Genomic DNA, 24,178 nt, shown 5'->3' on the forward strand with positions numbered 1-24,178 from the left:
CTGTACCGGAACGCTGCTCCTGAACACTGTCATGTCTTCCAACCTTGAGGATACACACTGGTCAAATACCCCTCTCTGTCTGTCTGTATGGAAGGACTAGTGACCAATGGGTGTGAGTGGTGGAGCGGGTCAGTTAGTCATTAACTACGACAGTAGTCACAACCCATCACGAATCAGAAAGGGAAACAGTCATTTTGACCTAAATAAATCTGACCCTACCACATCCCCTCATCCCAATACCCTCACCCTTCTTCTTACCCTCACCCCTCCCCTTACCCTCACCCCCCCCCCCCCCACATCAAACCTATAATCCAGTGTATTTACTCTATCCATTATCATCAATCTTTACCTGTCTTCCTCTACCTGAACCCTCCCTGACCCTGGTCTGTACCTGCCTTCCTCTACCTGAACCCTCCCTGACCCTGGTCTGTACCTGTCTTCCTCTACCTGAACCCTCCCTGAACCCTCCCTGACCCTGGTCTGTACCTGCCTTCCTCTACCTGAACCCTCCCTGACCCTGGTCTGTACCTGTCTTCCTCTACCTGAACCCTCCCCGACCCTGGTCTGTACCTGTCTTCCTCTACCTGAACCCTCCCTGACCCTGGTCTGTACCTGTCTTCCTCTACCTGAACCCTCCCTGATCCTTTCATCTGACCCTGGTCTGTACCTGCCTTCCTCTACCTGAACCATCCCTGACCCTGGTCTGTACCTGTCTTCCTCTACCTGAACCCTCCCTGATCCTTTCATCTGACCCTGGTCTGTACCTGTCTTCCTCTACCTTAACCCTCCCTGACCCTGGTCTGTACCTGTCTTCCTCTACCTGTACCCTCCCTAGTCCCAACCTAACATCTGACCTGTCTTCCTCTACTTGTACCCTCCCTAGTCCGTACCTAACATCTGACCTGTCTTCCTCTACCCATACCCTCCCTAGTCCGTACCTAACATCTGACCTGTCTTCCTCTACCCGTACCCTCCCTAGTCCGTACCTAACATCTGATCTGTCTTCCTCTACCCGTACCCTCCCTAGTCCGTACCTAACATCTGACCTGTCTTCCTCTACCCGTACCCTCCCTAGTCCGTACCTAACATCTGACCTGTCTTCCTCTACCCGTACCCTCCCTAGTCCGTACCTAACATCTGACCTGTCTTCCTCTACCCGTACCCTCCCTAGTCCCAACCTAACATCTGACCTGTCTTCCCTAATGCCTTAACAGATGTGGTTTTCTATCAAATATGAAAGACATAATGGAGCTTAATCAAAGCATTTCATAGGCCTATACCCATAACATCACTTACACCACATCTCACAAACAGAATGCTACTCTGTATGTATAAAACCCACCTGTGTCACTCAAGATAACCAGAAGAGGGTGCCATTGTGAAGAATCAAGAAATCTAATTCAGAATGCCTAATTTACAGACAATCAATCACTTATCACCAATGTCAGGCATCACACAATGATAGCACTATCAAACTCAATAAAATATTTAAAGGCAGCACTCTTAAGGATCATACCCTTTTTTTCAATTTTTTGCCTAAATTGACATACCCAAATCTAACTGCCTGTAGCTCAGGACCTGAAGCAAAGATATGCATATTCATGATACCATTTGAAAGGAAACACTGGGAAATTTGTGGAAATGTGAAATTAATGTAGGAGAATATAACACATTGGATATGGTAAAAAACAATACAACCCCCCCCCCTCCCCCCCAAAGTTGTTTTCCTTCATCATTTTCACAGTCTAGCTGTACTTTAGATTTTGGCCACCAGATGGCAGCAGTCTGTGTTCAAAGTTTCAGACTTATCCTGTGAAAAATGACATTACTGCACAATATTTTGTATCAATTCGGCAAGGTTTGTATGTGAGTAGGCCTGGTTTGGTTCAGGATAGCCATGGTTTTGCTCAGGGTAGTCAGGGTCATCAAGGTAGTCAGAGTTTGGTTCGCAATGGTCCTCAGAGAGAATCAGTTGACTAACGTATCTCAGCTTGACTTTCGAACCAACAGTCTGGTATAGATACACAGTCACTATAAACTGAAGGACCTGTTTAACATCAACAACAACAACAAACTAACTGAAAAACATGTCAATCAAGACAAATGTGAACAGCTGAGTAGTGTGTGTGTGTGTGTGTGTGTGTGTGTGTGTTTGTTTGTGTGTGTGCGCGTGCGCAAGTGTGTGTGCATGTGTCGGTGTGTTTGTGTGCGTGTCTGTGTGTGTGTCTGTGTGTTACCTGAATGTTTAGCAGGACATTCTAACCAAGTGAGACTTTGTCATTTCTTCAAACGATCATCTTTATTTAATAAGAATTGCAGCTGATGAAGCTGGTCGACCTCACACTCTTGAGTGTAAGGCAGAGAGCTCAACGGTACAGAAAAAACAGAGGTCCTATATAGCAGACCTAGAAATTCTTAGTCATGGCTGGTTCCACCCCTCCCATGCAGATTTGGGGCATCATAAGCTAACTTGGGTTCATCTTGTGGTTATGTTCACCGGGTGTTGTTACCCTGTACCCTGGCTTAGATTCTCAGAAACAAAAAGTATTAGAAACAATAGGGGTTTGTTTTGTTTCTCAGGCTCTCTCTATCTCGGTTTACACCATGTCCTTGACTATACCCACAGACCAGCTGCAGGGAGCTAGAGGGGAACCATCCCTTTACAGAAGCACAGCATTTGTAGTTATGAAAATCTCTTACTATTGTTAAGCATATAATTCAACAATCAATATTCAACAAAGCAGTAATATTTCCCTTACAGTTTTCACACATCAAAGTTCCTGTAGATTGTTAAAACAGGATCTCACATACTGCAGTTGCACCCAAACGGCTCTTATCTGTATGCCCAGACCCATGACTAAGTCACACAAGACAAGCCTATACTAAAATATAACCATGGATAATTTTCCAAGTAAAAACAGCATAGTATGTTCAATTAAACAACATGGTAGTTAATTCAATCATTTCCTCTATAATGGTTACATAAGACAGGTTTCTTAAGGCAAAATCTAAAGTAGGGTGGTTGGTCGGGGTGGATAAGTGGGCATATAACATGAACGTCTAGCAACCCCAAGGTTGCGTGTTTGAATCTCATCACAGAAAACTTTAGCAACTTTGCAATTACTTTTTAGCTACGTTGCAACTACTTATCAAGTTAGCTAACCCTTCCCCTAACCCGTTTAGCTAACCCTTCCCCTAACCCGTGTAGCTAACCCTTCCCCTAACCCGTGTAGCTAACCCTTTTAGCTAACCCTTCCCCTAACCCTTTTAGCTAACCCTTCCCCTAACCCTTTTAGCTAACCCTTCCCCAAACCCTTTTAGCTAACCCTTCCCCAAACCCTTTTAGCTAACCCTTCCCCTAACCATTTTAGCTAACCCTTCCCCTAACCCTTCCCCTAACCCTTTTAGCTAACCCTTTTAGCTAACCCTTCCCCTAACCCTTTTAGCTAACCCTTCCCCTAACCCTTCCCCTAACCCTTTTAGCTAACCCTTCCCCAAACCCTTTTAGCTAACCCTTCCCCAAACCCTTTTAGCTAACCCTTCCCCTAACCATTTTAGCTAACCCTTCCCCTAACCCTTCCCCTAACCCTTTTAGCTAACCCTTTTAGCTAACCCTTCCCCTAACCCTTTAAGCTAACCCTTCCCCTAACCCTTCCCCTAACCCTTTTAGCTAACCCTTTTAGCTAACCCTTCCCCTAACCCTTTTAGCTAACCCTTCCCCTAAAACTTCCCCTAACCCTTTTAGCTAACCCTTCCCCTAACCCTTTTAGCTAACCTTTCCCTTAACCTGTTTAGCTAATCCTTCCCCTAACCTGTTTAGCTAACCCTTCCCCTAACCCTTTTAGCTAACCTTTCCCCTAACCCGTTTAGCTAATCCTTCCCCTAATCCGTTTAGCTAACCCTTCCCCTAACCCTTTTAGCTAACCCTTCCCCTAACCCTTTTAGCTAACCTTTCCCCTAACCCGTTTAGCTAATCCTTCCCCAACCCGTTTAGCTAACCCTTCCCCTAACCCTTTTTGCTAACCTTTCCCCTAACCCGTTTAGCTAATCCTTCCCCTAATCCTTCCCCTAACCCGTTTAGCTAACCCTTCCCCTAACCCGTTTAGCTAACCCTTCCCCTAACCCGTTTAGCTAACCCTTCCCCTAACCCTTCCCCTAACCCTTTTAGCTAACCCTTCCCCTAACCCGTTTAGCCAACCCTTCCCCTAACCCGTTTAGCTAACCCTTCCCCTAACCCTTCCCCTAACCCTTTTAGCTAATCCTTCCCCTAACCCGTTTAGCTAACCCTTCCCCTAACCCTTCCCCTAACCCTTTTAGCTAACCCTTCCCCTAACCCTTTTAGCTAACCCTTCCCCTAACCCTTTTAGCTAATCCTTCCCCTAACCCGTTTAGCTAACCCTTTTAGCTAACCCTTCCCCTAACCTTAACCCCTAGAGCTAGTTAGCGTTATCCATTTAGCTGTTAGCAACAACAAATTGTAATTTGTGACATATGATACGTTTAACAAATTCGAAACATATCGTGTGAATTGTTATTCATAATATATCATACAAAATGGATAATGGACATCCCCAAATAAAGATACAATACATATCATAGTAAATGGAGTGTTTTGGATTATATACGCACAAAACAATACGAAATGCTCTGAGACCATGTTGAGAAAACCAGGCACAGAATCATGCAATGGGGATGTTTTTCAGCGGCATGGACTGGGAGACTGGCAAGGACAGAGGGAACAATGAATGACAATGAATGACCCCAAGCATACAGCTAAAGCAATACTGGAATGACTAAAGAACAAGTCCTTGAGTGGCCCAGCCAAAGCCCAGACTTGAACCCATTGAAAATCTGTGGATTGAAGGACTTGAAGATTGCTGTTTTTCACCTCTCCCCATCTTATTTAACAGAGCTTGAGAACAGAACAGAGCGTGACAAAAGGAAGAATGAGAGAAAAAAAAATCCAGATGTGTAAAGCTGATACAAACAAACCCAAGACAAAGCAAATCTGTAATCGCTGCCAAAGGTGCTTCTACAAGTATAGACTCAGGGGTTTAAATACTTATGCAAATTTGATTTCTGTATTTAATTTTCAATACATTTGCTAAACATTTTTCTATGGATTGAGATGTAGCCTACATTGGGCCTTTATGATATCCTTTACAAATCAAACTACATTTTATTGGTCACGTACACATATTTATCAGATGTATGTGAGTGAGTAGTGAAATGCTTGTGTTGCAGCTCCAACAGTGCAGTAATATCTCCTTTCTGTAATGTTTCCTTTCTTTCTGTCACCAAATGTTTTCATAATATTAAAGTTACCAGGTTGTTAGGGCCATACTGGCCAAACATTTTGTTCTTATATTTATATGATAATAGAGATGTGTGGACAGGTGTATTCATATTTAGAAGCAATGTGGAAAGCAGTATCGTTGTTGTTTTGGAAAAATCTGTTGAGTTCATGCTGAGACAAACCAAAAAAGGAAAATCCCTACACACACGAATGAAACTGTCAGTGAAACTGATATAATTAATAACACACACACACCACACAGACAGACAGACAGACAGACACACACACACCACACAGACAGACAGACACACACACACACCACACAGACAGACAGACAGACAGACAGACACACACACACACCACACAGACAGACAGACAGACACACGCACACACACTAATGAAACTCAGCTGTAAATCAACATCTGTCTTGACTTAATGTGTGTTTTCCTGGATAACAATACTCTGATTCATAGCAGTTCACTGGAAACGGTTAAAATCTATTTAGTCTCCACAGAACGTTGTGACTTTATATGAGTGAATCAGAGAGGAATTTGAGAGTGAAGAGCAGGAGACAGAGGCTTTAGTTCTGAACTATACATTCTTTAAAAATTAAACACTGAGATTCCCAAAGGCAGGTCATCTCCAAATCAAGCTTTAACATAGAGTAGATTTGTGTCACTATGGCAGTATGATTTCTGCCACTAGTGGCTGTGTGTGTAGCTGGTCGACGGGCCCCAGTGTCAGCGCCCCTTGTAGACCGAGTCTCTGCTCTGCACTCAGCGCCGGAGTCTCGTAGTGGACACGCAGCCATGGCTGCCCTGGGGTCAGAGGGCAAAGGTTGAGTCAGATCAGGGTGACACCGACCCTACACCCTTCACACCCTAACACACACACACACAGGGTCAGAGAGTTCTCACCTTTCTCCACCTTCTGTCCCAAAGACACCAGAAGCTCCGCCCCCACGCTGTGATTGACAGGGTCTCCGGCCTTCGAACGTCCCGCCCCCAACCTGTGCAGCACCTGAGCAATAACCATGCCGTCTATGTCCAGCACTGTCCCTGCAGACACCAAAAGACAAAGTCATGCAGTGTGTACGTGTGTGTGTGTGTGTGTGTGTGTGTGTGTGTGTGTGTGTGTGTGTGTGTGTGTGTGTGTGTGTGTGTGTGTGTGTGTGTGTGTGTGTGTGTGTGTGTGTGTGTATGTGTGTGTGTGTGTGTGCGTGCGTGCGCATTTGCATTTGTTAATCTGTGCCTGTGTGTGTTACCATGGCCCTGTGTTTCCAGTTCTGTTTGGTAGTGTGCCCGTCTCAGGATGCTGTAGTAGTCTGCGTTGGTTGAACAGAGTGATGCAGCGATCTGACTGGCCACTCCCTGACCAATCATCATGTTCTGGAACTTTTCCAGGGCTGCACCATTCTGCAGGGTTGTAGAGATCACCTTTTTACCCTCCTCCAGGCTCCCTGCACGGCCAATCATCCACAACAGCAGCCCACCTACACACACACATACACACACACACACACAGAATATTGACTTGAATTTGAAGGTAATGAACGTCCACAGCTTCTGTATCGAGACTGTAGCTAAGCCCGAGCAGAACTGACATTCTAACTAGGTCTTGGTCTGCTTGGTTTTGGTCCAAAGTAACCAATTCACTGAGTGTGTTTGTGTGTGTGTGTGTGTATTCCTCACCCAGACTTGTGACCAGCTCCAGTATGTCGTCTGGGCCCCTCCCCTTTAGACACTCCAGGGACTCCATCACTTCCAGAGTGTTCCCCACACAGCGACCAATAGGACAGTTCATACGACTAAGCACCGCCCCCGTACGGATCCCCAAACTGTTCCCAACTGTCACCTGCAGGAGAGAATGGGGTCAAGGTAAGGGTCAGGGGTCTGGTAAGGGTCAGGGGTCATGGTAAGGGTCAGGAGTCTGCTTTGTGTTATGTCCTTTCTATTCCAGACTTGACAACCAGTTGAGTTCCTAACTAAATCAACAACCTTATTTGATCAATCAAGTACAAGGCAGGAGAACATGGCCATGAAAACATGGCCCTCCAGACATTCAAACAAGAATGGGGTAAAGGTCAGGTGTCAGTGTTAGGGTTACCATGGACTGGGCCAGTGACTTGGCACTGCCCAGGTCTTTGTAGAGAGCTGCATTCCCAAACTTCACATCCAGAACCAAGGCACTCAGAGACTCAGCACCCTTCTTAGAGATGATAGAGCCTGGAGAGAACACACACACTATTCACATGTTCATTTCTCTACTTTGAAAGGTTGTCCAGTTTGCTGTTGTTGTTGTTGGCAGACCTGTGATGAGTGGGAGGCTGTCGACTGTAGACGTAACGTCTCTCAGAGCGTACATGACCTTGTCAGCAGGCACCAGGTTATCTGTCTGTCCTACAATGCAACAGCCAACCTCCTCCAGGATTCGATGCAGCTGAGGATGGTGCCACAATATCACATGTTAATAACTTGTAAATGAGAGAGAGAGAGAGAGAGAGAGAGAGAGAGAGAGAGAGAGAGAGAGAGAGAGGGAGAGAGAGTACCTGTTGTACTGACTGATAGACGTTAAAGCCAGGGATGGACTCCAGTTTGTCGAGCGTGCCGCCTGTGTGTGCCAGACCTCTGCCACTTATCATGGGTACCTATGGACACAGCTTCTGATAGTCAGACACACACACACACACACACACACACACACACACACACACACACACACACACACACACACACACACACACACACACACACACACACACACACACACACACAGGTGGATCCAGGCAGGTACCTTGCAGCCGCAGGCAGCCAGAGCAGGAGCCAGCACCAGGCTGATCTTGTCCCCCACTCCACCTGTCGAGTGTTTATCCACCATTAGCCCCTCCCACTCTGCCGGCCATGACATCACTTCCCCTGACATCATCATCTCCTTCGTCAGTGCGAGAGTCTCCTCTGCTACCATTCCCTTCAGCCAGATTGCCATCAGCATGGCTCCTATACACACACACACACACACACAAGCAAACACACACACACACACACACACACATGCAGACACACACACACACACACGCACGCACACACACGCGCACACACACATACACACATCAGATCAGAATTTCAACTGTAGAGTAGAGTGCAGGTTTTGGCCTGAGCTTGACTATTGATACTCAGTCTAAAGTGTGTGGGGGTCTTCTTCTCTGCAGACCTATAATAACTTGCCTTATCTGGCATCCCACCCACTGTGACTCTGTGACCTACCTGCACGTTGCTGGATTGTGTGTGTGTGTGTGTGTGTGTGTATGTACCAATCTGGCTCTCTTGGATGGTCTTGTCCTTGACACCCTGTACGAAGTCTCGGATCTCCCCAGCGCTCAGCTGTTCACCGTTCCGTTTCTTGCGAATGTGTTCGGGGAAAGTGGCTTTGCTCTGCTCGTGGTGCGCCATCCCTGCAGCTCACTGACACACAGCGGACTGACACACAGCTGACTGACACACAGCGGACTGACACACAGCGGACTGACACACAGCGGACTGACACACAGCGGACTGGCACACAGCGGACTGGCACACAGCGGACTGACACACAGCTGCATGTGACAAGTAGGAGAGGAAAATACACAAGGGATTGTTTTAAATCACTAAACTATTGTGTGTGTATGTTTCAACAGAATCGGCGGAATGAATACACCCCTGATCAGCGTAAATACAGTTCACTCTCATAACTGCCACGTTGCGTTCCTTCTCTCCCTTTGCTTGTGGACTTCAATGTACAACACATGTGACCAGGCAAAAAAACATTTCCAAGCCAAACCTCTACAAACAACCTACATCTTTGTTACCATATTATCTAAAATAACGGCATACATCGTCAGCATAGTTAATAGAACTAACTCGTTAGTAAACCTGCTACAATCAAGTAGTAACGTCAGTGTAACAGTCAGTTAATAGTTACACAAGTGGGCCCCAGTGGCAATAAATGAGTAATACCAAAATCTTACCTTGACTTAGAAGAGTTCTAGTGTTGTCTTGGAAAGTCTGTTTGACCAGGGCGTTTCTGTTGGCTGAACTAGTCAGCTGAACTTGCCAGAAAAATGAAACTGAAAAAATATATAATAATAATAACAATAATAATCTCTCTCTCTTGCTCTATTTCTCTCTTGCTTCTACTTCATTTTGGAAGGAATTCATTTGTTCAAAACTGTTCAACTATTGTCTTTCTCTCTCTGAGTCAACAACCCATGTCATGGGTTTCTCCCCTTTCCTGTCGGGTTGTGATTGGTCCATTTGCTGCCATCTAGTGGACATGTTGCACTATTGCCCTCATCTATGTCTGGACCGTTATTGTCCACGTTTGCACTGTTCTAATGTACTATGGAAAAAGATGGCTCTCCTATTCTTGGCACTTTGCCCAGTCATATTTAAGCTTAGAACTACCTTTCTAGGCATTCTGATGCTTCTAGCTTTGAGTTAAATTTGTTGGTAGCATATCTACAGTATTTCACTTTTTAATGTGTATTGTATTGCTTACTGGGTGTTGTCCAATGAATGCTGTAACCACTCCCTCTTCAAATCAGGGCTGATTGGAAAAATATGTTGAAAAGAGAACATTGTATTATCATTTCTTTGTACTCTCTGAGGAAGGCCATGCAGCCGAAATGCATCTGAGTTTTTAAACTTTGTTTCCATTGAACATGCCATACAAATAAAGACATTGTAATTAATTGTATGAAGAGTACCTTGGTCCTCCTTTCTTTTTGATGACCAATTTACCCCTTTTACCAAAGAGCATCTTCTGTCTACCAAGTCTACTATTGTGTACCTCAGCAGAGCTTCCCTTCCTCCTCTTCTTTTCTGTGTCTGTTAAGGTTTTTATTAAGAGTTTCCTACCTGTACCGGAACGCTGCTCCTGACCACTGTCATGTCTTCCAACCTTGAGAACACACACCGGTCAAATACCCCTCTCTGTCTGTCTGTATGGAAGGACTAGTGACCAATGGGTGTGAGTGGTGGAGCGGGTCAGTTAGTCATTAACTACGACAGTAGTCACAACCCATCACGAATCAGAAGGGGAAACAGTCATTTTGACGTAAAAACATCTGACCCTACCATTTCGCATCATCCCAATACCCTCACCCTCACCACATTCCTTTACCCTCACCCCTCCCCTTACCCTCACCCCATCCCCTGACCCTCACCCCCCTCCCTCCCTTTACCCTCACCCCATCCCCTTACCCTCAACCCCTCCTTATACCCTCACCCTCACCCCCTCCCCTTACCCTCACCCCCTCCCCTTACCCTCACTCCATCCCCTAACCCTCACCCCCTCCCCTTACCCTCACCCCATCCCCTTACCCTCAACCCCTCCCTTTACCCGAACCCCCTCCCTTTACCCTCACCCCCTCACATCAAACCTATAATCCAGTATATTAACTCTATCCATTATCATGAATCTTTACCTGTCTTCCTCTACCTGAACCCTCCCTGAACCCTCCCTGACCCTGGTCTGTACCTGTCTTCCTCTACCTGAACCCTCCCTGATCCTTACATCTGACCCTGGTCTGTACCTGTCTTCACCTACCTGAACACTCCCTGACCCTGGTCTGTACCTGTCTTCCTCTGAAAGCACTGAACTGAGCTTTTAGAATTTGAGCAATTCCAGTGGCGGCTGGTGGGAGGAGCTACAGGAGGACGGGCTCATTGTAATGGCTGGAATGGAATTGATGGAATGGTATCAAACATATGGAAACCACGTTTGACTCTGTTCCAATTATTCCATTCCAGTCATTACAATGAGCCTATCCTCCTATATCTCCTCCCACCAGCCTCCACTGAGCAATTCAATGTTAGCGCCCAAAGTGTCTTCAGTCATACAGAAACACTCTGGTCCTGGTTAGCGGTGGTAGTCGGCCTGGTGTTGGTCATCAGAGTAGGCTTGTCTTGGTTCAGGAAGGCAATGATTTGTACGGGGTAGGCGAGGTTTGTATGTGCATAGGCCTGGTTTGGTTCAGGGTAGTCAGGGTCAGGGTTTCACAATGGTACTCAGAGCAAAATCAGATGACTACCATTTCTCAGCTTGGCTTTCTGACCAACAGGCTGGTATACAGTGGGGCAAAAAAGTATTTAGTCAGCCACCAATTGTGCAAGTTCTCCCACTTAAAAAGATGAGAGAGGCCTGTAATTTTCATCATAGGTACACTTCAACTATGATAGACAAAATGAGAAAAAAAATCCAGAAAATCACATTGTAGGATTTTTAGTCAATAATTTTGATCAATAACAAAAGTTTATCTCAATACTTTGTTATATACCCTTTGTTGGCAATGACAGAGGTCAAACGTTTTCTGTAAGTCTTCACAAGGTTTTCACACACTGTTGCTGCTATTTTGGCCCATTCCTCCATGCAGATCTCCTCTAGAGCAGTGATGTTATGGGGCTGTTGCTGGGCAACACGGACTTTCAACTCCCTCCAAAGATTTTCTATGGGGTTGAGATCTGGAGACTGGCTAGGCCACTCCAGGACCTTGAAATGCTTCTTACGAAGCCACTCCTTCGTTGCCCGGGCGGTGTGTTTGGGATCATTGTCATGCTGAAAGACCCAGCCACGTTTCATCTTCAATGCCCTTGCTGATGGAAGTAGGTTTTCACTCAAAATCTCATGATACATGGCCCCATTCATTCTTTCCTTTACACGGATCAGTCGTCCTGGTCCCTTTGCAGAAAAACGGCCCCAAAGCATGATGTTTCCATCCCCATGCTTCACAGTAGGTAGGGTGTTCTTTGGATGCAACTCAGCATTCTTTGTCCTCCTAACACGACGAGTTGAGTTTTTACCAAAAAGTTATATTTTGGTTTAATCTGACCATATGACATTCTCCCTTCTGGATTCTCCCTTCTCTTCTTCTGGATAATCCAAATGCTCTCTAGCAAACTTCAGATGGACCTGGACATGTACTGGCTTAAGCAGGGGGACACGTCTGGCACTGCAGGATTTGAGTCCCTGGCGGCGTAGTGTGTTACTGATGGTAGGCTTTGTTACTTTGGTCCCAGCTCTCTGCAGGTCATTCACTAGGTCCCCCCGTGTGGTTCTGGGATTTTTTCTCACCGTTCTTGTGATCATTTTGACCCCACAGGGTGAGATCTTGCGTGGAGCCCCAGATCAAGGGAGATTATCAGTGGTCTTGTATGTCTTCCATTTCCTAATAATTGCTCCCACAGTTGATTTCTTCAAACCAAGCTGCTTACCTATTGCAGATTCAGTCTTCCCAGCCTGGTGCAGGTCTACAATTTTGTTTCTGGTGTCCTTTGCCAGCTCTTTGGTCTTGGCCATAGTGGAGTTTGGAGTGTGACTGTTTGAGGTTGTGGACAGGTGTATTTTATACTGATAACAAGTTCAAACAGGTGCCATTAATATAGGTAACGAGTGGAGGACAGAGGAGCCTCTTAAAGAAGAAGTTACAGGTCTGTGAGAGCCAGAAATCTTGCTTGTTTGTAGGTGGCCAAATACTTATTTTCCACCATAATTTGCAAATAAATTAATTAAAAATCCTACAATGTGATTTTCTGGATTTTTTTTCTCATTTTGTCTGTCATAGTTGAAGTGTACCTATGATGAAAATTACAGGCCTCTCTCATCTTTGTAAGTGGGAGAACTTGCACAATTGGTGGCTGACTAAATAATGTTTTGCCCCACTGTAGATACTCAGCCAATATAACTGGAGGACATGTTTAACATCAACAACAACAACAAACTTGAAAACCTGTCGATCAAGACAAATGTGAACAGCTGAATAATGTGTTTTTGTCTGTGTTCATGTGGCAGTGTGTGTGTCTGTGTGTTACCAGAATGTTTAGCAGGACATTCTAACCAAGTGAGAGAGACTTTGTAATTTCTTCAAACGATCATCTTTATTTAATAAGAATTGCAATAATGAAGCTGGTCGACCTCACACTCTTGAGTGTAAGGCAGAGAGCTCAACGGTACAGAAAAAACAGAGGTCCTATATAGCAGACCTAAAAATGCTTAGTCATGGCTGGTTCCACCCCTCCCATGCAGATTCGGGGCATCATAAGCTACCTTGGGTTCATGTTGTGGTTATGTTCACCGGGTGTTGTTTCCCTGTACCCTGGCTTAGTTTCTCAGAGGCGTAGATGATTAGAAACAAATAGGGGTTTGTTCTCTTTCTCAGGCTCTCTCGATCTCGGCTCACACCATGTCCTTGACTATACCCACAGACCAGCTGCAGGGAGCTAGAGGGGAACCATCCCTTTACAGAAGCACAGCATTTGTAGTTATGAAAATCTCTTACTATTGTTAAGCATATAATTCAACAATCAATATTCAACAAAGCAGGTAAATACGTAATATTTACCTTACAGTTTTCACACATCAAAGTTCCTGTAGATTGTTAAACAGGATCTCACATACTGCAGTTGCACCCAAACGGCTCTTATCTGTACGCCCAGACCCATGACTAAGTCACACAAGACAAGCCTATACTAAAATATAACACTGGATAAATATCCAAGTAAAAACAGCATAGTATGTTCAATTAAAACACATGGTAGTTAATTCAATAATTTCCTCTATAATGGTTAAGTTTCTTAAGGCAAAAACAATAGTAGGGTGATTAGTCGGGGTGGATGTGGGTGTATAACACAAACTTCTAGCAACCCCAAGGTTGAGTGTTTGAATCTCATCACGGAAAACGTTAGCATTTTAGCTAATTAGCAACATTGAAACAAATGTTTAGCTACGTTGGAACTACTTATCAAGTTCGCTAACCCTTCCCCTAACCTTAACCCCTAGAGCTAGTTAGCGTTAGACACCTAGCTGTTAGCAACAACAAATTGTAATTCGTGACATGTCATACATTTAACAAATTCGAAACATATTGTATTATGAATTGTAATTCATAACATATCAAACAAAATGGATAATGGACATCCACAAAAGAAGATACCATACCACAGTAAATGGAGTGTTTTGGTTTATATACGCACAAAATAATACGATATGCTCTGAGACCATGTTGAGAAAACCAGGCACAGCTCATCACCCGTCTAACACCATCCCTACAGTGAAGCATGTTGGCAGCATCATGCTTTGGGGATACTTTTCAGCGGCATGGACTGGGAGACTGGCAAGGACAGAGAAACAATGAATGGATCCAAATACAGGCAAATCCTTGATGATGACCTGCATCAGAGTGCAAACAACTTTAGACTGAGGCAAAGACTCACGTTCCAACAGAACAATGACCCCAAACATACAGCCAAAGCAATACTGGAATGACTAAAGAACAAGAATGTGAAAGTCCTTGAGTGGCCCAGCCAAAGCCCAGACTTGAACCCATTGAAAATCTGTGGATTGAAGGACTTGAAGATTGCTGTTTTTCGCTGCTCCCCATCTAATTTAACAGAGCTTGAGAACAGAACAGAGCGTGAGAAAAGGAAGAATGAGAGAAAAAAAAATCCAGTGTGTAAAGCTGATACAAACAAACCCAAGAGAAAGCAAATCTGTAATCGCTGCCAAAGGTGCTTCTACAAGTATAGACTCAGGGGTGTAAATACTTATGCAAATTTGATTTCTGTATTTAATTTTCAATACATTTGCTAAACATTTTTCTATGGATTGAGATGTAGCCTACATTGAGCCTTTATGATATCCTTTACAAATCAAACTACATTTTATTGGTCACGTACACATATTTATCAGATGTATGTGAGTGAGTAGTGAAATGCTTGTGTTGCAGCTCCAACAGTGCAGTAATATCTCCTTTCTGTAATGTTTCCTTTCTTTCTGTCACCAAATGTTTTCATAATATTAAAGTTACCAGGTTGTTAGGGCCATACTGGCCAAACATTTTGTTCTTATATTTATATGATAATAGAGATGTGTGGACATGTGTATTCATATTTAGAAGCAATGTGGAAAGCAGTATCGTTGTTGTTTTGGAAAAATCTGTTGAGTTCATGATGAGACAAACCAAAAAAGGAAAATCCCTACACACACGAATGAAACTGTCAGTGAAACTGATATAACACAGTCAGCTGTCGATCAGCATTTGTCTTGGCTTACTGTGTGTGTTTCTGGATAACAGTCAGGAAGTCACGCCTGACATACTTCCGACCACAACTCTATCTTCCTGATTCCTGCTTACAAGCAAAAATTAAAGCAGGAAGCACCAGTGACTCGGTCTATAAAAAAGTGGTCAGATGAATCAGATGCTAAACTACAAGACTCTTTTGCTATCACAGACTGTAATATGTTCTGGGATTCTTCCGATGGCATTGAGGAGTACACCACATCAGTCACTGGCTTTATCAATAAGTGAATCGTGGACGTCGTCCCCACAGTGACTGTACGTACATACCCCAACCAGAAGCCTAGGATCATAGGCAACATTCGCACTAAGCTAAAGGGTAGAGCTGCCGCTTTCAAGGTGCGGGACTCTAACCCGGAAGCTTATAAGAAATCCTGCTATGCCCTGCGACGAACCATCAAACAGGCAAAGCGTCAATACAGAGCTAAGATTGAATCATACAACACCGGCTCCGACGCTCGTCTTATGTGGCAGGGCTTGCAAACTATTACAGACTACAAAGGGAAGCACGGCCGCGAGCTGCCCTGTGACACGAGCCTACCAGACGAGCTAAATCACTTCTATGCTCGCTTCGAGGCAAGCAACACTGAGGCATGCATGAGAGCATCAGCTGTTCCCGACGACTGTGTGATCACGCTCTCCGTAGCCAACGTTTTATTTTATTTCACCTTTATTTAACCAGGTAGGCTAGTTGAGAACAAGTTCTCATTTGCAACTGCGACCTGGCCAAGATAAAGCGTAGCAGTATGAGCAGACAACACAGAGTTACACATGGAGTAAACAATTAACAAGTCAATAACACAGTAGAAAACAAAGGGGGAGTCTATATACAATGTGTGCAAAAGGCATGAGGTAGGCGAATAATTACAATTTTGCAGATTAACACTGGAGTGATAAATGATCAGATGGTCATGTACAGGTAGAGATATTGGTGTGCAAAAGAGCAGAAAAGTAAATAAATAAATAAAAACAGTATGGGGATGAGGTAGGTGAAAATGGGTGGGCTATTTACCAATAGACTATGTACAGCTGCAGCGATCGGTTAGCTGCTCAGATAGCTGATGTTTGAAGTTGGTGAGGGAGATAAAAGTCTCCAACTTCAGCGATTTTTGCAATTCGTTCCAGTCACAGGCAGCAGAGTACTGGAACGAAAGGCGGCCAAATGAGGTGTTGGCTTTAGGGATGATCAGTGAGATACACCTGCTGGAGCGCGTGCTACGGATGGGTGTTGCCATCGTGACCAGTGAGCTGAGATAAGGCGGAGCTTTACCTAGCATGGACTTGTAGATGACCTGGAGCCAGTGGGTCTGGCGACGAATATGTAGCGAGGGCCAGCCGACTAGAGCATACAAGTCGCAGTGGTGGGTGGTATAAGGTGCTTTAGTGACAAAACGGATGGCACTGTGATAGACTGCATCCAGTTTGCTGAGTAGAGTGTTGGAGGCCATTTTGTAGATGACATCGCCGAAGTCGAGGATCGGTAGGATAGTCAGTTTTACTAGGGTAAGCTTGGCGGCGTGAGTGAAGGAGGCTTTGTTGCGGAATAGAAAGCCGACTCTTGATTTGATTTTCGATTGGAGATGTTTGATATGAGTCTGGAAGGAAAGTTTGCAGTCTAGCCAGACACCTAGGTACTTATAGATGTCCACATATTGTAGGTCGGAACCATCCAGGGTGGTGATGCTAGGCGGGCATGCGGGTGCAGGCAGCGATCGGTTGAAAAGCATGCATTTGGTTTTACTAGCGTTTAAGAGCAGTCGGAGGCCACGGAAGGAGTGTGAGTAAGTCCTTTAAACACGTTAGCATTCACAAGGCTGCGGGGCCATACGGATTACCAGGACGTGTGCTCCTGGCATGTGCTGACCAACTGGCAGGGGTCTTCACTGACATTTTCAAAAAGTCCCTGATTGAGACTGTAATACAAACATGTTTCAAGCAGACCACCATGTTTCCTGTGCCCAAGAACACAAAGGCAACCTGTCTAAATGAACACAGACCCGTAGCACTCACGTCCGTAGCCATGAAGTGCTTTGAAAGGCTGGTAATGGCTCACATCAACACTATTATCCCAGAAACCCTAGACGCACTCCAATTTGCATACCGCCCAAACAGATCCACAGATGATACAATCTCTATTGCACTCCATACAGCCCTTTCCCACCTGAACAAAAGGAACACCTATGTGAGAATGCTATTCATTGACTGCAGTTCAGCGTTCAACACCATAGTACCCTCAAAGCTCATCACTAAGTTAAGGATCCAGGTACTAAACACCTCTCTCTGCAAGTGGATCCTGGACTTCCTGACAAGCCACCCCCAGGTGATGAGGGTAGATAGCAACACATCTGCCACGCTGATCCTCAGCCCTGGAGCCCCCCAGGGGTGCGTGCTCAGTCCCCTCCTGTACTCCCTGTTCACCCACGACTGCATGCCCAGGCACAACTCCAACACCGTCATCTGGCCGGGTGGTGCCAGAATAACAACCTATACCTCAAAGTAACCAAGACTAAGGAGATGATTGTGGACTACAGGAAAAAGAGGACCGAGCATGCCCCCATTTTCATCGACGGGGCTGTAGTGGAGCAGGTTGAGAGCTTCAATTTCCTTGGTGTCCACATCAACAACAAACTAGAACGGTCCAAACACACCAAGACAATCGTGAAGAGGGCACGACAAAGCCTATTCCCCCTCAGGAAACTAAAAACATTTGGCATGGGTCCTGAGATCCTCAAAAGGTTCTACAGCTGCAACATCGAGAGCATCCTGACCAGGCGGTGTCAGAGGATGGCCCTAAAAATTGTCAAAGACCCAGCCACACCAGTCATACGCTACTGCTACTCTCTGTTCATCATATATGCAGCGTCACTTTAACCATATCTAAATGTACAAACAACCTCCATCAGCCCGATTAACCGGTGTCTGTATGTAGCCTCGCTACTGTATATAGCCTCGCTACTGTATATAGCCTCTCTATTGTATATAGCCTCGCTACTGTATATAGCCTCGCTACTGTATAGAGCCTCTCTACTGTATAGAGCCTCTCTACTGTATAAAGCCTCGCTACTGTATATAGCCTCACTACTGTATAGAGCCTCTCTACTGTATAGAGCCTCTCTACTGTATAGAGCCTCTCTACTGTATAAAGCCTCGCTACTGTATAGAGCCCCTCTACTGTATAGAGCCCCTCTACTGTATAGAGCCCCTCTACTGTATATAGCCTCACTACTGTTATTTTTCAGTGTCTTTTTACTGTTGTTTTTAATTCTTTACTTACCTATTGTTCACCTAATACCTTTTTTGCACTATTGGTTAGAGCCTGTATGTAAGCATTTCACTGTATTCAACTGTTGTATTCCACGCACGTGACAAATAAACTTTTATTTGATTTGAGTAGCTTAACGGTTCCCCCAAGTTGGGCAAGCTAGCGCCTTTGACTGTCTGCCCAGATGATGTATGGTCGTACTGGTCACACACACACACACACACACAAAATATGAATATTTTGCCCCGAAACAGGCTCCAGACAGAACAATAGTTCAATCATTGGTGTGCAGGATAAAACCTTTACTCTGTCTCCAGTTAACTTAAGAGGAACCAGTCAGTTCCTGTCAAGTATTGGCTGAGCTCCCAGACATCCTGGGGTCATTCTACACACCCAGAACAGTTACAACATGTCTCTATTAATGTGCACACACTTTTATATCTTATATTGATTTCTTTAACCATCTCAAGCCCAATGCCGAGGCTTAAAGTACACAAACATTAGTAAGGTTTAACAGAAATTGCCTTCACACAGTTCCTGGAAACGGTAAACATCTATTCAGTCTCCACAGAATCTGATGACTTTATATGGGTGAATCAGAGAGGACTTTGAGAGTGAAGAGCAGGAGACAGAGGCTTTAGTTCTGAACTATACATTCTTTAAAAATAAAACACTGAGATTCCCAAAGGCAGGTCATCTCCAAATCAAGCTTTAACATAGAGTAGATTTGTGTCACTATGGCAGTATGATTTCTGCCACTAGTGGCTGTGTGTGTAGCTGGTCGACGGGCCCCAGTGTCAGCGCCCCTTGTAGACTGAGTCTCTGCTCTGCACTCAGCGCCGGAGTCTCGTAGTGGACACGCAGCCATGGCTGCCCTGGGGTCAGAGGGCAAAGGTTGAGTCAGATCAGGGTGACACCGACCCTACACCCTTTACACGCTAACACACACACACACACAGGGTTAGAGAGTTCTCACCTTTCTCCATCTTCTGTCCCAAAGACACCAGAAGCTCCGCCCCCACGCTGTGATTGACAGGGTCTCCGGCCTTCGAACGTCCCCAACCTGTGCAGCACCTGAGCAATGACCATGCCGTCTATGTCCAGCACTGTCCCTGCAGACACCAAAAGACAGTCATGCAGTGTATGCGTGTGTGTGTGTGTGTGTGTGTGTGTGTGTGTGTGTGTGTGTGTGTGTGTGTGTGTGTGTGTGTGTGTGTGTGTGTGTGTGTGTGTGTGTGTGTGTGTGTGTGTGTGTGTGTGTGTGTGTGTGTGTGTATGTGTGTGTGTGTGTGTGTGTGTGTGTGTATGTGTGTGTGTATGTGTGTGCGTGTGTGCGCGCATTTGCTTTTGTTAATCTGTGCCTGTGTGTGTTACCGTGGCCCTGTGTCTCCAGTTCTGTCTGGTAGTGTGCCCGTCTCAGGATGCTGTAGTAGTCTGCATTGGTTGAACAGAGTGATGCAGCGATCTGACTGGCTACTCCCTGACCAATCATCATGTTCTGGAACTTTTCCAGGGCTGCACCATTCTGCAGGGTTGTAGAGATCACCTTTTTACCCTCATCCAGGCTCCCTGCACGACCAATCATCCACAACAGCAGCCCACCTACACACACACACACACACACACACACAGAATATTGACTTGAATTTGAAGGTAATGAACGTCCACAGCTTCTGTGTCTAGACTGTAGCTAAGCCCGAGCAGAACTGACATTCTAACTAGGTCTTGGTCTGCTTGGTTTTGGTCCAAAGGAACCAATTCATTGAGTGTGTGTGTTTGTGTGTGTGTGTGTGTGTATTCCTCACCCAGACTTGTGACCAGCTCCAGTATGTCGTCTGGGCCCCTCCCCTTTAGACACTCCAGGGACTCCATCACTTCCAGAGTGTTCCCCACACAGCGACCAATAGGACAGTTCATACGACTAAGCACCGCCCCCGTACGGATCCCCAAACTGTTCCCTACTGTCACCTGTAGGAGAGAATGGGGTCAAGGTAAGGGTCAGGGGTCTGCTTTGTGTTATGTCCTTTCTATTCCAGACTTGACAACCAGTTGAGTTCCTAACTAAATCAACAACCTTATTTGATCAATCAAGTACAAGGCAGGAGTGAAAACATGGCCCTCCAGACATTCAAACAAGAATGGGGTAAAGGTCAGGTGTCAGTGTTAGGGTTACCATGGACTGGGCCAGTGACTTGGCACTGCCCAGGTCTTTGTAGAGAGCTGCATTCCCAAACTTCACATCCAGAACCAAGGCACTCAGAGACTCAGCACCCTTCTTAGAGATGATAGAGCCTGGAGAGAACACACACACTATTCACATGTTCATTTCTCTACTTTGAAAGGTTGTCCAGTTTGCTGTTGTTGTTGTTGGCAGACCTGTGATGAGTGGGAGGCTGTCGACTGTAGACGTAACGTCTCTCAGAGCGTACATGACCTTGTCAGCAGGCACCAGGTTATCTGTCTGTCCTACAATGCAACAGCCAACCTCCTCCAGGATTCGATGCAGCTGAGGATGGTGCCACAATATCACATGTTAATAACTTGTAAATGAGAGAGAGAGAGAGAGAGAGAGAGAGAGAGAGAGAGAGAGAGAGAGAGAGGGAGAGAGAGTACCTGTTGTACTGACTGATAGACGTTAAAGCCAGGGATGGACTCCAGTTTGTCGAGCGTGCCGCCTGTGTGTGCCAGACCTCTGCCACTTATCATGGGTACCTATGGACACAGCTTCTGATAGTCAGACACACACACACACACACACACACACACACACACACACACACACACACACACACACACACACACACACACACACACACACACACACACACACACACACAGGTGGATCCAGGCAGGTACCTTGCAGCCGCAGGCAGCCAGAGCAGGAGCCAGCACCAGGCTGATCTTGTCCCCCACTCCACCTGTCGAGTGTTTATCCACCATTAGCCCCTCCCACTCTGCCGGCCATGACATCACTTCCCCTGACATCATCATCTCCTTCGTCAGTGCGAGAGTCTCCTCTGCTACCATTCCCTTCAGCCAGATTGCCATCAGCATGGCTCCTATACACACACACACACACACACAAGCAAACACACACACACACACACACACACATGCAGACACACACACACACACACGCACGCACACACACGCGCACACACACATACACACATCAGATCAGAATTTCAACTGTAGAGTAGAGTGCAGGTTTTGGCCTGAGCTTGACTATTGATACTCAGTCTAAAGTGTGTGGGGGTCTTCTTCTCTGCAGACCTATAATAACTTGCCTTATCTGGCATCCCACCCACTGTGACTCTGTGACCTACCTGCACGTTGCTGGATTGTGTGTGTGTGTGTGTGTGTGTGTATGTACCAATCTGGCTCTCTTGGATGGTCTTGTCCTTGACACCCTGTACGAAGTCTCGGATCTCCCCAGCGCTCAGCTGTTCACCGTTCCGTTTCTTGCGAATGTGTTCGGGGAAAGTGGCTTTGCTCTGCTCGTGGTGCGCCATCCCTGCAGCTCACTGACACACAGCGGACTGACACACAGCTGACTGACACACAGCGGACTGACACACAGCGGACTGACACACAGCGGACTGACACACAGCGGACTGGCACACAGCGGACTGGCACACAGCGGACTGACACACAGCTGCATGTGACAAGTAGGAGAGGAAAATACACAAGGGATTGTTTTAAATCACTAAACTATTGTGTGTGTATGTTTCAACAGAATCGGCGGAATGAATACACCCCTGATCAGCGTAAATACAGTTCACTCTCATAACTGCCACGTTGCGTTCCTTCTCTCCCTTTGCTTGTGGACTTCAATGTACAACACATGTGACCAGGCAAAAAAACATTTCCAAGCCAAACCTCTACAAACAACCTACATCTTTGTTACCATATTATCTAAAATAACGGCATACATCGTCAGCATAGTTAATAGAACTAACTCGTTAGTAAACCTGCTACAATCAAGTAGTAACGTCAGTGTAACAGTCAGTTAATAGTTACACAAGTGGGCCCCAGTGGCAATAAATGAGTAATACCAAAATCTTACCTTGACTTAGAAGAGTTCTAGTGTTGTCTTGGAAAGTCTGTTTGACCAGGGCGTTTCTGTTGGCTGAACTAGTCAGCTGAACTTGCCAGAAAAATGAAACTGAAAAAATATATAATAATAATAACAATAATAATCTCTCTCTCTTGCTCTATTTCTCTCTTGCTTCTACTTCATTTTGGAAGGAATTCATTTGTTCAAAACTGTTCAACTATTGTCTTTCTCTCTCTGAGTCAACAACCCATGTCATGGGTTTCTCCCCTTTCCTGTCGGGTTGTGATTGGTCCATTTGCTGCCATCTAGTGGACATGTTGCACTATTGCCCTCATCTATGTCTGGACCGTTATTGTCCACGTTTGCACTGTTCTAATGTACTATGGAAAAAGATGGCTCTCCTATTCTTGGCACTTTGCCCAGTCATATTTAAGCTTAGAACTACCTTTCTAGGCATTCTGATGCTTCTAGCTTTGAGTTAAATTTGTTGGTAGCATATCTACAGTATTTCACTTTTTAATGTGTATTGTATTGCTTACTGGGTGTTGTCCAATGAATGCTGTAACCACTCCCTCTTCAAATCAGGGCTGATTGGAAAAATATGTTGAAAAGAGAACATTGTATTATCATTTCTTTGTACTCTCTGAGGAAGGCCATGCAGCCGAAATGCATCTGAGTTTTTAAACTTTGTTTCCATTGAACATGCCATACAAATAAAGACATTGTAATTAATTGTATGAAGAGTACCTTGGTCCTCCTTTCTTTTTGATGACCAATTTACCCCTTTTACCAAAGAGCATCTTCTGTCTACCAAGTCTACTATTGTGTACCTCAGCAGAGCTTCCCTTCCTCCTCTTCTTTTCTGTGTCTGTTAAGGTTTTTATTAAGAGTTTCCTACCTGTACCGGAACGCTGCTCCTGACCACTGTCATGTCTTCCAACCTTGAGAACACACACCGGTCAAATACCCCTCTCTGTCTGTCTGTATGGAAGGACTAGTGACCAATGGGTGTGAGTGGTGGAGCGGGTCAGTTAGTCATTAACTACGACAGTAGTCACAACCCATCACGAATCAGAAGGGGAAACAGTCATTTTGACGTAAAAACATCTGACCCTACCATTTCGCATCATCCCAATACCCTCACCCTCACCACATTCCTTTACCCTCACCCCTCCCCTTACCCTCACCCCATCCCCTGACCCTCACCCCCCTCCCTCCCTTTACCCTCACCCCATCCCCTTACCCTCAACCCCTCCTTATACCCTCACCCTCACCCCCTCCCCTTACCCTCACCCCCTCCCCTTACCCTCACTCCATCCCCTAACCCTCACCCCCTCCCCTTACCCTCACCCCATCCCCTTACCCTCAACCCCTCCCTTTACCCGAACCCCCTCCCTTTACCCTCACCCCCTCACATCAAACCTATAATCCAGTATATTAACTCTATCCATTATC

General features: G+C 45.5%; 1 protein-coding gene and 1 pseudogene across 1 annotated transcript; both read right to left on the reverse strand.

Moving 5' to 3' along the window:
- Positions 1 to 5,883: 5,883 nt before the first annotated feature.
- On the reverse strand, positions 5,884 to 9,526 carry tymp (thymidine phosphorylase). The gene is made up of 10 exons (XM_036956876.1): positions 9,300 to 9,526; positions 8,607 to 8,888; positions 8,090 to 8,292; positions 7,845 to 7,943; positions 7,606 to 7,735; positions 7,403 to 7,521; positions 6,988 to 7,150; positions 6,561 to 6,788; positions 6,214 to 6,354; positions 5,884 to 6,114 (listed from the first exon to the last, which is right to left on the reverse strand). The coding sequence occupies exons 2-10, from the start codon at positions 8,743 to 8,745 to the stop codon at positions 5,975 to 5,977; spliced, it is 1,362 nt and encodes a 453-aa protein (XP_036812771.1). The 5' UTR covers positions 8,746 to 8,888; positions 9,300 to 9,526; the 3' UTR covers positions 5,884 to 5,974.
- A 9,241-nt stretch (positions 9,527 to 18,767) lies between these two features.
- Positions 18,768 to 22,538, reverse strand: LOC118942879 (annotated as a pseudogene).
- Between the last annotated feature and the right edge of the window lie 1,640 nt (positions 22,539 to 24,178).

This window comes from Oncorhynchus mykiss, chromosome 21 (genome assembly GCF_013265735.2).
Source record: "Oncorhynchus mykiss isolate Arlee chromosome 21, USDA_OmykA_1.1, whole genome shotgun sequence".
NCBI classification, from domain to species: Eukaryota; Metazoa; Chordata; class Actinopteri; order Salmoniformes; family Salmonidae; genus Oncorhynchus; species Oncorhynchus mykiss.